Below are 14,199 nucleotides of genomic sequence, written 5' to 3'. Positions count from 1 at the left end.
AAATGTCATTCTTACCTACAAAAGAATTTTGCTATGAAATTTCAGATTTTCATATCCTTTCTACACAGAAGATAGCCAGTGTTTTTCATCATAGGTCATTATACTGAGTTGTATTTACTCCTACACTTTGATATAGAAAGTAAACTGGAAAGAATGATTATTTGTTCTCCAAACTTTTAAATCACTCCCTCTCTACCTTTTGAACTGTTTACTTTTGTTGTTTTTCTAATGGAAATTAGAAAACTAGAATACAGATGGAATAGAAAGAATATGGCACAGTTGCACCTAGGATAAAAAGGAGCAGGAAAAAAATTAGATTATTGTATTTTTCACATTTCATAATATCTACATTCACATTTTGAAGCTACCTTTAATGAGATTTGAAAAAAACCCCATACATTAACTTCAGGAGGATGCTTTTGGAATGGCTATCATACAGTTTGTTATGTTGCTACAAGGACACAGAAGCAAGAGTCTTTTGACAGCAGCAGAATTATGCTGGATTCACAATTAGTGAAAATATTATGAAAGTCTGGATCACTCACGTCTGACCTGATAAGCTGGAAATATGTTTTAGTAATAATAAAAAAAAAACAACACAGTGCTGCTTATATTTCTCTGATTTATTTTATTCCAAAGCCTTTTTTTTTTTTTTTTTTTTTGTGCACAGACCTGCCCTGTGAGGTAATCAAAACCTTTAAAAGGGCTTTTTAAATCTAGTGCATTTCTTAAGGCTTTCTGTCTGAGATACAAATGGCAACAAATTGACCAGGAAAGGTACAAAAGCTTCTTTTGTTCCCATTATAACAGCAGAAATACTTTTTAGCTACTGATTCTAAAAATGCCTTTTCTCATTGCCTCTGCTGTTGCTGAAACTGAAAGAGGAGAAATTTAGGTTAGATATAGAAAAGAAGTTCTTCACTGTGAGGATGGTGAGGCACTGAAACAGGTTGCCCAGAGAAGCTGTGGATGCTCTATCCCTGGAAGTGTTCAAGGCCAGTCTGGATGGGGCACTGAGCAACCTGGTCCAGTGGGAGGTGTCCCTGCCCATGGCAGGTGTGTTGAAATTAGAGGATCTTTAAGGTCCCTTTGAACTAAAACCATTGTATGATTCTGTGATTTGACCAGAAGGATTTCCTGTAGAATTAGCCTATGTACGGAAGATGTAAGTAAAACCTCCATTCCTGCTTCTAGTTTCACATAGAGCCCACTGATTTCAGCTGCCTAGAAAAAGGTAGATGGGGTTCATATTTGTTGGGGTTTTTTTAAATAAATGCAAATAATCCCCCACAAAATTATCTGGTTATAGTCTCAGTTGAGGTATAGATTTCTGATCACAGTGCACCTGCTTGATGAGTCTTCTTCTATTGCATCAATAATAAAGCAATGAAAATGATTAAAAAAAATCTTTCAGACCTCACAAAATCATTCACTAAAGAAAATCATAAAAACATGTATGGGCCATTTCAATAAATTTAAAGTAGGTGTATTTATCACAGTCCAATCACAAGTTGTAAGGAAATCATCCATTCATTATAACCACAACAAATCAAAGCAAAACAAACCAAAGCAAACATATCCTTTTGCAAATAAGCTTTTTTTTTTTTTTTAAATTTTACAGCTTAAAATAATATATCCTTTGCAGTATTTTATATAGACTGTTCTCATCTACACTATTGCAGTGAGGTCCCTTTTTACCATGTTACTGTGTTGATGACATCAGTCTTACCAGGGAAAGGCAGAGCTGGGACTGGGCAGCTAAATGGAGGAACGATGAATTTGAAACTCTCATGCTTTTAAAAACATTTTCTTTAAAGCCTTTTTCTAGTCCTTTCTGGAAACTAGTAGAGTGTATGAGCCATCCTATTTTGTCTGAGTCATCTCCATAACATTAGTTGTAGTTCAGAGACCTTCTTACCTTGCAGAAGCAGAGAGGAAGATAATGACTATTTTGGGTAAATTGTGTATAAAGTGAGTCACCTTTTAAATGAGCAGATTTATAAAAATATTACATAGTAGCACAGTCTGAGTTACCGATATGGAATATACAATTGTACAATAATGAATTTTGTTATTACATTGGAAAAACTTGAAACTTGAGTCACATAAGCTAAATTTTTCATAATTAAAGCCATATAATAAAGGCCACCATACTGGACTTAAATACAAGGAATGGCAAAATAGTTTCAGAAAAAGAATCAACAGCATCACTTACCTCAAAACTTACAGATCCATTGTGATCAGTGTCAAATGCATTAAACAGAAAATGTGCATACGTTGTGGAATCTAAAATTTAAAACAAAAAATTTAAAGCAAAAATAATTCACAGTAAACACATATTATTATTATAAGTGCAAGTACATGGATAGAAGCACTGCTAAGAACTGAAAATCCAAAATTTTCTTCTAGAATATCTCTATTTTGTTTTATTCTCATTTTTGCTAATCACTGATACCTGAGCAAATAGAAAAGATGACATGTTATTGTACTCTGAAACAACCTGTGTTAATGGGAATGCTAAATGATGGTGATGAGGGATTTATCTCATATATTTAAAATGAAAAATGTGTTCATTTGTTCATTCTAAGTGAGGGAAGCAGACACTACCATCGGTGCCCCTGGTATATTGGTTTCACTCTGGAGACAGACCTGTTTCCCAGGTTGAAGCTGATCTTGTCAGAAAGATGCTGCTGTGATCGGGTCATATGCTCACCCATGGGTGAGAGAAAATCCTCTCCTGGGAAGCAGATTCTTAAAGGTGGTTTGCTACTTAATTCCCATTATTGTTGCATGAGGGCTAAGTGCTTGAAAACCTTGGGAAAACTGGCTGTGACTGACTAAATGGTCAGTAAGACTCTGAAAGATGACCTTAAACAAGCAATCCCTTCACTGATTATTTGTATACTTTTCAAACCTACTCCCCAGTGCACATTGATTCATTTTAGAAACACCAGACAGCATCAATATAAGTCTGTTAAGACTCTAAATTATTATAAAGATTCATCTTTCTATTTCCACTGGATGCCTTCTGAGAGGCACGACCTGCTCCAGGAGTAATATATTGTGAAGAGAGAACTTATGTCTTCTTATCTCACAGTGCCCTGTGCATGTGAGGTACAAGCTGCTGGGGTTGTGGAAAGTCAGCTTTCCTCAGTGCCTTTTCTCTCCCTCAAAACCATGCAAATTAATGTAGGATGAGGCTTTGTTTACTTTTAATACTCATATCTTTGCTCTTTCTACTTCATATCTTTGCAATAAGTTTAGGTTAATCAACATTAATCTCACAAACCTGTAATAAAGGGAGAAGTGTTACGAAATCAGTGTCCCCTGTGAAGAACAAACCTCTCCCTATCATGGAAAAACCTCACCAGTGCTGAGATGCTTTTTTTCTGATTTCTTGGCACTAAACCATTTTACCTTTTGTATCAATCCTGCAAACCTTTATTTGTCACGGCCCAAAATATTGTTTTGTATTAAACTGAGTGTCAGTCTTGAGTCACTCACCTGAAATGCCACCTTGACTCCAAAGAACCAAATATACCAAAACTCAAAACTTTGTCCTTCACATATTCAGACCTGGCATTTGTAAAAAAAGTCTCTGGTCTTACTTCAATATGTTAATTTCATATGATGTGAAATAATCACAACAAGAAAAAATGCAACCTTTAAACCTTATGTCTGTTAATGCATTTTCAGAGTATGAAAAAAATCCACACTACTGAAGTAGTTATTCATTCTTCCATGTATCCAGTCACCAGTGTAATTGCTTAAGCACGGACTAGCAGATAAATTCACACTTTAACTGAAAAATGTAAATTAGTTGACTTCAATTATATTTAAGATTTTAATAGTCATATTTTCTATAATCTACTGAGACTTCTGTTGTGCAACAGAATATACTGTGTAAATCATCTTCAGGGGAAAAAACATATAATAGAGGTATAATTACTGTAAACTGAATTTTAAATAACTTTCCATTCTCTTGGCATTAATTTCTTAAAAATATCTGAAATATTTCCAATTATTTTTGTAGATATACGGAAAACACAAGGGTGAACATAAAGATATTTTGTTTGTTGCCCATACATGATACAATATACTAAGTTTTTTGGTGGTATATGGACAAAAAAAAAGTCCCTAGTTGAAGAACCTTTTCTTTCTGATAGGCTCTCTGAAAAAAACTTAAATTAAAAGCCTTTTTCAGAGTTGTTTGTTCATGCAGTTCTGGTCTGAAATTTTGCCTTCAAAACCACAGCAGGATAAGGTACACTAGTCTTTTAATTAGAGCTACTTAATCTAATTCCCTCTGCACCTACCCTCCTAAATCTTGAACATTAATCATGTTTGACAAAATTTTAAGTTTTTAAATTAAATATTTTTTTTTTCAGGGATCTGATATCATAATCAGGAGGATAAATCGCTACTTTGACAGGTTAAGACAGGAACAGATATTAAATTAGAATTCCTTTGAAAAACACCATCAAAGCATTTTAAACATCAGAGAGAAAAAATGATAGTCATTATACATCGAAGAATATGGCTTATCAAACTACGAGCATGATCTGTTTTGTTCATAAGGATGGAGGAGTGTAATAATTATCCAGAGTGTGGATTCTTATCTACAACCTGCCTGGCTGAGGAAAAATCCCAAGTTATATTTCAGGTGATCCATTGCATGCACAGAGAGGGCCTATTCATTCACCTGTATGGCAGTGGTTTTCTAAAAAGAAGTTACTGGAGTGCCCTTTCTGGCATGGAAAGCTTTTTACAAATTAACTTCTGCCTTTAAAACACATTGGTTTTACTGCAATCCAGTGTCATATCCTTTGTTACTCTTCTGACCCCTTGTCCTGTTTATAGTCCTCCTGTACCTTGTCCTGGACAGTCTTGAAAGTTGCCTAATGAAGTGACTTGCTGGTTAATATTTAAAAATTACTTTGGTTGCCCTGAAGCTTAAAATCTTACATTCTGTTTGCTCAGATATGAACTATTATAATGATTCATCATGTTGTACCTGGTTTTGCATTACATAGATAACTGGAGCCCGGAATTACATGTTTTAATTTGGGGACAACTTTCAAGCTTTTTTTTTTCCTCTTTAATATTCAGACATAGATAAAACCATTATATTTAGCACAAATAAACTGAAATTTAAAGGCCTCAGGTGGACACAGTATTTTGGCAATAAATTCAAAAATTTAAGAATCCAGTCTGGCTGCTTAACTAGACACCTATATATTATGATCTCACTCCGTTAAAATGCAGGGATATACAAATACTGAGAATTAATTGGGCTTTAAGAATATTTTGGCTAATGTGAGGAACAAAGAATAGACTTGAACTCCTATACTTCTCAGAAAAGGCAAAAGTTAACACAGGCACCTTACAAAACAGCACAAAACCTACATAAAACGGTTCAAGACTGAGTAGGCCCATAGAAATTAAAGTAATATTGATGTGAGCTGTTACTCTTCCAAGGACATTCAGCTCTTCTGCCGTTTTCACCAAATATTCCTCCTGAACTTCTGAGGAAAACTAAATAAGGCTTTCACATTTGTTTGTGCTGTGTTTATGTACTGCCAAGGCTGTATGCCACTGCGTGAAGGCCATGGAGGATGAGGGGAGGAAGGGGATGAATTCTGATGGTCACTTCTCAGTGCTCTTTGCTGAGGTGTCTGAAACAGCTTTATTAAGAAAGCCAAAAATCCTCTCACTAGTACACAACATCTGTTACAGATGACTGAATTATCTGGATTCAGTACTTTTCTACACTGCTAAAAATCTGACTTTTTGCTGTATTTTATTAAAATGAAATGTGAAAGAAGAAAAAAGTTTGTGGCTTGTTGGTTTGTTGGTTTTTTTTCCACAGAAAAGTGTAGCTTCCTTATTTTTGTGTTACCTTCATTGCACCAAAAGACAGTGGAGATAAAGAAATTATGAAGCCCCTGGAAATCAATTAATTGAAATCAAGGTTAGCAAAAAAAGCCCTCATTTAAGAAGGGAAACTCCATAGCATTAAAGGGGGTTCTGCCATTGATATTAGGGGGTACCTGTAGTGCCCCCCAGAGTTCCTCCTAGTGTAAAAAGGCTTTTTTTGGAATAAAGGAGAATGGAGAAGACTGTTTAGAAAGTTTAAAAATAAATAATCTACTCAGAGAAACTTTGTTTTCAGTGGTACCCAAGCACAGGTAGTAACTTCATAACAAAAGACTGACTTCTTGTAGATATCATTGCATTTCATTCAGAAATATATACTTTAAAATATGTCCAACCATCAAGGAAGTATGCCATGAGTTCAGACAGAGCTTGAGGCAACAATCTTGTTAATTTGAACAGGCTCTTTTGTCAGACTTAGGAACTACCAAATATACTGTAGTATTAATTATGTCTGCCAAGTACTCACCTCCCTGTGGAAAGAACTGAGAGTAAATCTCTTTGAAGGTTTCTTCATTGACAACACCACTGGGGCATTCCTGGAAGAAAGTGAAAGACAAGAAATGAATACCATCCAACCTGGTCGAGTCAACTTGTGTTCATGAGACCGTACACAACATGTATGTGACTCTGACAGTTTAACGTGTGACTTTGCACTTTCAACCAAATATTAAGGCATTAAATGTTTATCACATTGAAGTATCTTTCTAAAGAATTCCCATGAGATAAAAATTTCTTTTGTGCCATGTATCTCAATTCCAGTTGCTACCTGAGTGACGCAAATGAGCAGCAACTGCCCTGCTGCACAGCGTGGAGCCATTGCTGTCACTCATGGGCCATGGGTGGTCACTCCTGCAGCTGCAAGCAGCCTTTGCATGGTATGGAAATCAAGCAGGAATGTAAGCACTTAGATATTACTGACAGAACATGCAGTAAAATTCAACTGGAAGAGTTATATTCAATGAATTCAAAAGACCCTGATGCTGAAGATCTTATTCAAACTTTGCAGAACCTTTTGCCTCTTTACATCTTTTTCATAAACTGAAATATATATAAGAAAGAATAAGCAGGAAGTGTCAGAACAGAGTGACTAAAAAAAAAAAAAGAAAGGAAGTGATGGAGAAGAAAAAAGATGATTAGAGCTGTGACTTTACAAAAATTACTTAGGTAAAGAGGTAGGAAAAGCAGAAGGAATACCGTATAGTTTACTAAGTTGCACATAAATATCAAAGACCAGAGAGCCGATTTCTAGTCCTGAATTTGTCAGACTGAGGAGATGACTTTGGGCAATGCACTTAATTCCTTTTTTGCCTTAATTCCTTCTTTAACACAGAGGGTGAAAAAAAGCCTTAAAAGGAAAGAATTTTTAGAAACAAAGATAAGCAAGAAAATACAAATTAAGTGTTAAGGTTCATACATTTATTTTTGTCAATTGCCATGCTATTTGGACTGAGGGTTCAAACATATATGCTCCTAGTCCTAAACTGGGGAAACGAAATAGCTTTAAATGAAGATAAAGAGCAGTGAAATATCTTTTACCAGTGTAATAATAGCTTTTCATGTGAGAACAAATGGTATTTTAATTAGATAAAATAAAGACCAATGAGCTATAGTTCCGACAGCTTCTGCAAAGAAACAAATAGTGTAATCTTGCTAATTGAGAGACAAATGCACCATCTGAGCAACGGATGTCAGTTCTGTAGATCTAGGATTATTTTGATTTTATGTCACTTTTCTCAGCCAAAATCTGCTTTTCATCATAACTAAGCATGTGCCAGCACACAGCAAAAAACAATTCTGTTTGATCAGACAGACAAACAACTGTGTCGTAGATAGACATACAAAATTATTTGTTCCCAGCCACAGAGGCTGACAGCTGTGGAGTCAGAATTAGAGCACAGGTCTCTGTAAGACCAGATATACTGGCTGCACTGCCTTTCGAACCAAAGCCTTTGGGGAATGGCAGGAACATCTCTACCCTTCATCAGGTAAAGAGTAATCCATTAATTGGCTGTCATGTTGTTGGGTATGAGGGCATCTAAAACATCTCTCTCTGCTTTACCAGCTTCCCAAAAAGACTGTAGTCAGATAGGCCAGTGTCTCTGGCTCCTAGCAGGCTTACAGTTGGTTTCCCAAGTAACAAGCAATAGGACAAGAGGAAATGGCTTCAAGTTGTCCCAGGGCAGGTTCGGATTGAATATTAGGTAAAATTTCTTCACCAAAAGGGTTATCAAGCATTGGAATGGCCTGCTCAGGGAAGTGGTTGAGACATCATCCATGAAGACATTTAGAATTCTGTAGATGTGGCACTTAGGGACATGGTTTAGTGGTGGACTTGGCAGTGCTGGGTTAATGGTTGGACTTGATGATCTCAGATGTCTTTTCCAACCTCCATGATTTTATGTCTTTATGATTCTACTACTCTGCTTGTCTTTTTATGTGAAGCCTTCTGGAGTTGTAGAAGTGCATGCAAGAGGGCAGTATTTTTACTTGGATTCGAAGCACAATAAAGAAAACTTCAGTGAATTGTTCAGATACATACTGTTATAACATTATAGTAATTCAATGTAGACAATGTAACAAAGGTATTTTATAAGTTCCTCTTTCAAGAATACATTGGTATATAATCTATGTCATTCCCAGACCTGCACAAGGAAGAACACAGCCTTTCCCCTGAGATGAGTGGACATGTGAAAGGATAATACATTACTTTGGAATTTAGAAAAAGAAGCAGTGACTTCTTTCTGTTCTGCAGGTAATTTTTTTTCAGACAAAAAAAATTAGCTAGGCACATTTTGAAGGAATTAAAGAGAAAACCTGCATATCTGAATTTGTACAGGTCAGGTACTGACTTTTTTTTCCTGAGACACTTAATAAATAATGACTGACAAAATGAGCATCTAAGTTTATCTAACTCTATGGCTTATTAACATGCAATGCAATTTTTCTCCCTTTTCCTTGGATGACAAAGACATACAAACTATACTCATTTTGCAAAGAGTGCTCTCCCCTTTTTTACAGGAAGTGCCAGCAACAACAACTCTGTCAGTCCTTAGCCTGTAGCTGTGAAGAGCTAGAGGAGAATTAAGGGTATTCTGTAAAAATCTGTCTGATTCATTATTTGTTAGTTCAAAATGAGTTAGGAGCCTTTTTAAAAAAAAACAAACATGATCTACATTCCTCATTTAAAGGTAGTATTTTTTTCCTGTCACTTAATAAGCTCTGGTATCACCATACTGTTTGAAAGAATCATTGCTTGAAAAGGCAACCTACTTTCAGAGAATTATTTATTAGCAGACCCAGGAATGACAGTTTGAGTTTCTCTAGTCTGACCCTCTGTATTTTCCTCTGTTCTTTGGCACAGCATTGCTGGTAACACCTTCTACATCCTTGAAGGTCTGTAGTAATGGTGTCTTAAGAACATTCATTAAAAATCTGTGATGCTGGCCAATTACTCTTACCAGAACTATCAGTTCAAACTTTTCTTTCTTTAGCTTGGAACTTCCTTCTGAGCTTCTATATGACAGTGAATACTCTTGTTCTTAAATAATTGTATTCTAAAAATATATGTAGCCAACACAATTTACCTCCAAGCCTGCACTTTTCTGGACTCATAAATCTGGCTTTCTTGTGTTTATCAGGAGATTTCTGCAGTTCAGTGAATAAGATTAAATATCGTAATTGTTAAGTATGCCCCATGGCTTTATTTCAAGTTATTGCTGACTTCTTCCTTTGTACAAACTATAATTAAAAAAATCTATCTAACCTCTCATTAAACTCTTATAAAATAGAGGAAAATAATTAAATAGTTTGAAAGAAAAATGTGAGGCATATTTAAACCATTTCCTATATTCTTTTTTCCCCTGATCTGTATATAATTTGTTACAGCAAATTTCTGTTTGACAATCTTTTAAAATTGTATTAATGTATTTTCCATCTGGAGAATAAAAAGGAGGGAAAGTTCATAGAGAACTGAGTCCAGTGCTCCCTCTTTTAAAGAGAAAATAATTTAAACTGACAGAAAGAAGAGACAGAGAATAATAAATATGATTCTGCCTTTTGATGACCTCGCTTGCTTGCAATTTTGTTGCTGGGAAATTACACCTCCAGCACATGGTCTTATGAACCACTCCAAAACCTGTAAATTATTTACAAGCTCATGCTGTCTAAGCTGTCTCTCCTTCAGTGTTTCTAAGAATATTGCAATAGGTTTATTCATCTTCACTACCTAATCAACACCCTTTTTAGACAAGAAGCAAACCAAAAAGACACAAAAAAGGAGAAATACTGAAATGTAGGAAAGAGAATGAAGGGGAAAGAAACTCAAAGCTCAGACGTCTGCATAACAAACTGTTTTGTATAATGGATAAAGCTGGAGCTCTGGCAACTTTGAATATATTTTAGCCTTTTACATGAGAGGTTCTCCATCCCATGCTTCATTTGCCATCAGTTTTTTTGTACAGCTTCATTTTAGATATATGTTCATGTCCATTGATTTAATTATCAATAACTGACAATATTTTCACTTTCTGCATGTACTTCTATTCTGACTGCAAATTTAAATTTACCATAAACACAAAACTTAATGGAAGAATATGTACATAATTTTGAAATAGCATGCTTATATTTTAAAGCTAATGCTACCAAAAAACCCACTGTGGCTTTCCACAGCCCAGTTCAGTTCCTAATTTTTCCATTTGAGTATGATAGAGCTTTGATCACAACAGTATGAGAATTTAACAAATGGCCTTGATTTAATAACATTATCTAGGTGAAATTAATAACAAAATCTGGGCCAACAGACACCTCATGAAGCTCAACAAGAATTTCAATGTTCTGCATCTGGGAAGAAATCTGCCCTTGTCCCAGTAGCAGCTGTGAAGTGACTGGCTGAATGGCAGCACTGCCAAACAGGACCCCAAACAGGGGTTACAGGGGATGTCAAGCTGAGTGTGAGCCAACAAAACCTTCTTGCTATAAATAAGATAAACCAGCTACTGGTATAAAGCCAGCAGGATGAGGAGTTATTCTCTCATTCTGCTTGGGACAGTCTTGGGGCTCTCCCAGGGGTGTGGAGGAACTGAAGAGAGATAAGCAGAAGATCATGAAGACTACTAAGGACAAAAGCATGTGACCACAAAGGAGAGACAGAGAGTTGGGCTTGCTTAGTCTAGGGCATTGCTCATCATCATCATGGCTAGGCTTCGCAAACGAAGATTTGGGAAGGGCATTGCTAAGGGAAGATCTAATAGCAGCCCACCTGAAAAGAAGTAGCAGATCTAAAGGAACCAAAATCTTAGTAGGGACAGACAATTTAACAAAGTTTGGTGTCCACAGTCTGAGTTTTGTGAGCTCACATTAGACACTAAAATCACTTTTTCACTCCTTTTGGTACCCTGAAGTGTGGTGATGCTTGAGATAGCCCCTACTTTCAGTGAAAAGATGTGCTGTTGAACAGTCTTAGAAAGCTTCACTAAGAGGTGAGACAAGAGGCTTTTATAAGTGGACCTTGATAATTTGCTGTTATGAAGAGGAACATACTGACCAGGACAGTGTGTGAGTTAGGGACCTGAGACAACAGATTCTGAAGCTTGTGGGTTTTTTCAGGCTTTAATGCTTCTAAGGTTTATGCAAATGAACTTTTACTTTTATCCACTTCCAAATTCCAAAGCTGCATTCCTAAGGTTGATTTAAATTTGCTATATCTAATGCTTGTTCTGATGTATGTGATTGAAATTTAGGCCTTCTGATGACTTTCATTTTTGCAGAAAACTGAGCCAAATGATAATTATGCAATTCACATGGGTTGCAATATCAAATTAATTTCTCCCACTAAGAAACACCATTAGTATTTTTAGACTAAACATCTAGTTCTATTCAGAAAAACCCAACATGTATTTGGTGTTGAATCAGTGGACATTGATGTGCATTTAGCCTATATTGGCCTCCTATGGCAAAACATCAGTGGCTATGTAGTAAAATTATTCACCAAAGTTATCCGCAAACTATTAGCCAATGTTTTATCAGATAGAAGTATTTTGTTAGCATATCTACAGTAGTGTATTTTAGCACCAAGGTTTATACTTGAAATGTACAGTGTTTTTTCTAGGCTAATAGAAAAATTAACCACAAGGGAACTTGGCAAGAATACTCTTGAACAGACTAATACCTGCTATAGCAGAAGGAATTCTACCTGAGAGCCAATGTGGTTTCAGAACAAACAGGAGCACCACAGACACTGTATGTTAATGATTTCCCCTCTCAATTTTCAGGAATTTGCTGACACAGCTAATGCATATGTAACACTACTAATGTATATGTAACACAACTGATGCATATGTAATATTGTATCACATAAAAGAAGCTGAACAAAAGCAATAGTTGTGCGTGTTTGGCGAAATTATTCCCCATGCATCCGCCGCTGTAAATAAACATACCTGCTTCAATACTCTTTGTGAGTTTTGGGGTTTGTTTCTGCAAGTCACCCATAAGAAACTAAGATACAAGCAGTTTCTCTGAGGATGGAAAAGGTAAGGATTTTGGTGAAACATGTCTAACATGATCTTGTATGCCTTGGAAGAAGGAGAAACACCAGATACATCTCACTCTGAGAGGTGACACAGACAGTGACACATTGATATCAGTGTGACTTCTACCCTGAAGGCTTCTGCCAGAACAACATTGCAGCAGATGAGCCAAGCAGATGTTGGTCTTACAGATACAACACTAGATCCAAACCCAACCAGACTGCTAAATCTCCCCAACTTCCACTTTCAAAACCTAAATATAGATCTCTGACTCTCAATAGCCTCTGTATGTTTTTTCAATTCACTTTGGATAACAGTGTTTTGCTTCCCAGTGTTGCTGTTCAGGTAATGGTTCTGTAGCCTTAGGCTGATTGCAACAAGGAGCAATTTGGACATTAAAGAAAACTATTCAAAGATGATATAGTAAAATGTATGCTATTAAAGAAAATAAACTTTATTTTCACTAGGTGTTTAATTTCATTGCAAATAAATAAGGCTAGTAGATAACGTCCTGATGTGGAGCTGCACACGCAAAATGTTAGAAGACGTTTATCCACTAAATTTTTCCAAAAATCTCATGGCCTATGGACACAGGAAGAAGAGAATTCAACGGCTGCTGTGCCTTACTCCTCCAGGACCAATGCAGAAATTGGCTTTTTACAGTTTTACTATGCCTTACAGCTTTGAAATTTAGCTAATACCCAGCTGACACAGTGTAAAATGATTTAGTCATGTCTGCAGACCACTGAATGTACTTCAAGCAGAGTAGAAAACAAAACCACAACCTAATACACTTCTAGAATAGAGTTGTTTATATTTTATTTATACTTAATAAAAACTGTTTATATTTTATAAGCATGCGGCTCCTGGCTGTATGCTGGATTTTGTTAGGTTATGTGGTAGAAGCTTGTCTCCACACCTATAGTGGAACACAGGGAGACAGTGGCAGGTTGGGAAGACCAAATAGTGCCTGCTGTGACTGCTCCCAGGATATCCCAGGAGCCATCAGCGCTTCACAAGCCCAGAGGAGCATAGAGGCACAAAAGTACGTGGGAGCCCAAATTAAGGACCATGAGGAAGGGACACAGTGTCCTACCCTCCCGGGCTGTCCCAGGAGAGCCTCATGTCCATTGTCAGAGCATCAAGGTGAGTGAATGCTTGGATAGAAGTTTGCTGCCCAAGGGTTGGAGATACATTATGGGATGCAGGAGAAGAACATTTTGGGATTGCACAGGACTTATTATGGGATGTTTAGTGGGGAACCAGTGCTGGGGAAAGGAAGGGATTTAGGTGATTTTGGGAGGTACAGGTGTGGGAAAACAAAGGCATGAGGGGAAAGAAGTCCCAGTCACATGTATATGGCTAGCTGGTCAGTCTGCTTGGCTGGCCATGCCCCATGCCTGACCTGTCTTGTCTTCTTATTAAGCTCTTTTCCAACTCTTTCCTGAGTACGGGCTTTCCATGCTGTGAACAGGAGTGTGAGGGCAGCTGCTGGGGTCAGACTATGAATTGGAGGGTTCCGTGTGTCTCTGCTGTGGCAACTGGAGTGTGTGCAGAGGTGTGAGTGAGTGGGTAGTTGCTAGTGAATATCAAGTTGGATGAGCAGGTGAGCAGTTGACATAACCTGGGAGTCAGGATATGATTAGGTCTCAAAGAGTAACACCATGGTGGGGTTGACTTTTGGGGACCGAGGGCCAGTTTTGTGTGTGTGCATGAGTCAGTCTGTACCAGCAAGTGT

General features: G+C 36.9%; 1 protein-coding gene across 9 annotated transcripts in view; it reads right to left on the bottom strand.

Moving 5' to 3' along the window:
• Positions 1-14,199, bottom strand: part of KCNIP4 (potassium voltage-gated channel interacting protein 4) — a 405,894-nt gene that overhangs the window by 12,980 nt on the left and 378,715 nt on the right. For all 9 annotated transcript variants that reach the window (XM_064653109.1, XM_064653114.1, XM_064653117.1 and 6 more), the window contains 2 exons: positions 6,404-6,473; positions 2,216-2,286 (listed from right to left, as the gene is read on the bottom strand). In XM_064653109.1, the coding sequence (XP_064509179.1) occupies positions 2,216-2,286; positions 6,404-6,473 (141 nt within the window). The remainder of the gene's footprint in view (positions 1-2,215; positions 2,287-6,403; positions 6,474-14,199) is intronic.

This window comes from Pseudopipra pipra, chromosome 4 (assembly GCF_036250125.1).
Source record: "Pseudopipra pipra isolate bDixPip1 chromosome 4, bDixPip1.hap1, whole genome shotgun sequence".
NCBI classification, from domain to species: domain Eukaryota; kingdom Metazoa; phylum Chordata; class Aves; order Passeriformes; family Pipridae; genus Pseudopipra; species Pseudopipra pipra.
Note: the sequence above shows the minus strand (reverse complement) of the source record. Positions and strands in the feature narration are given on the sequence as shown.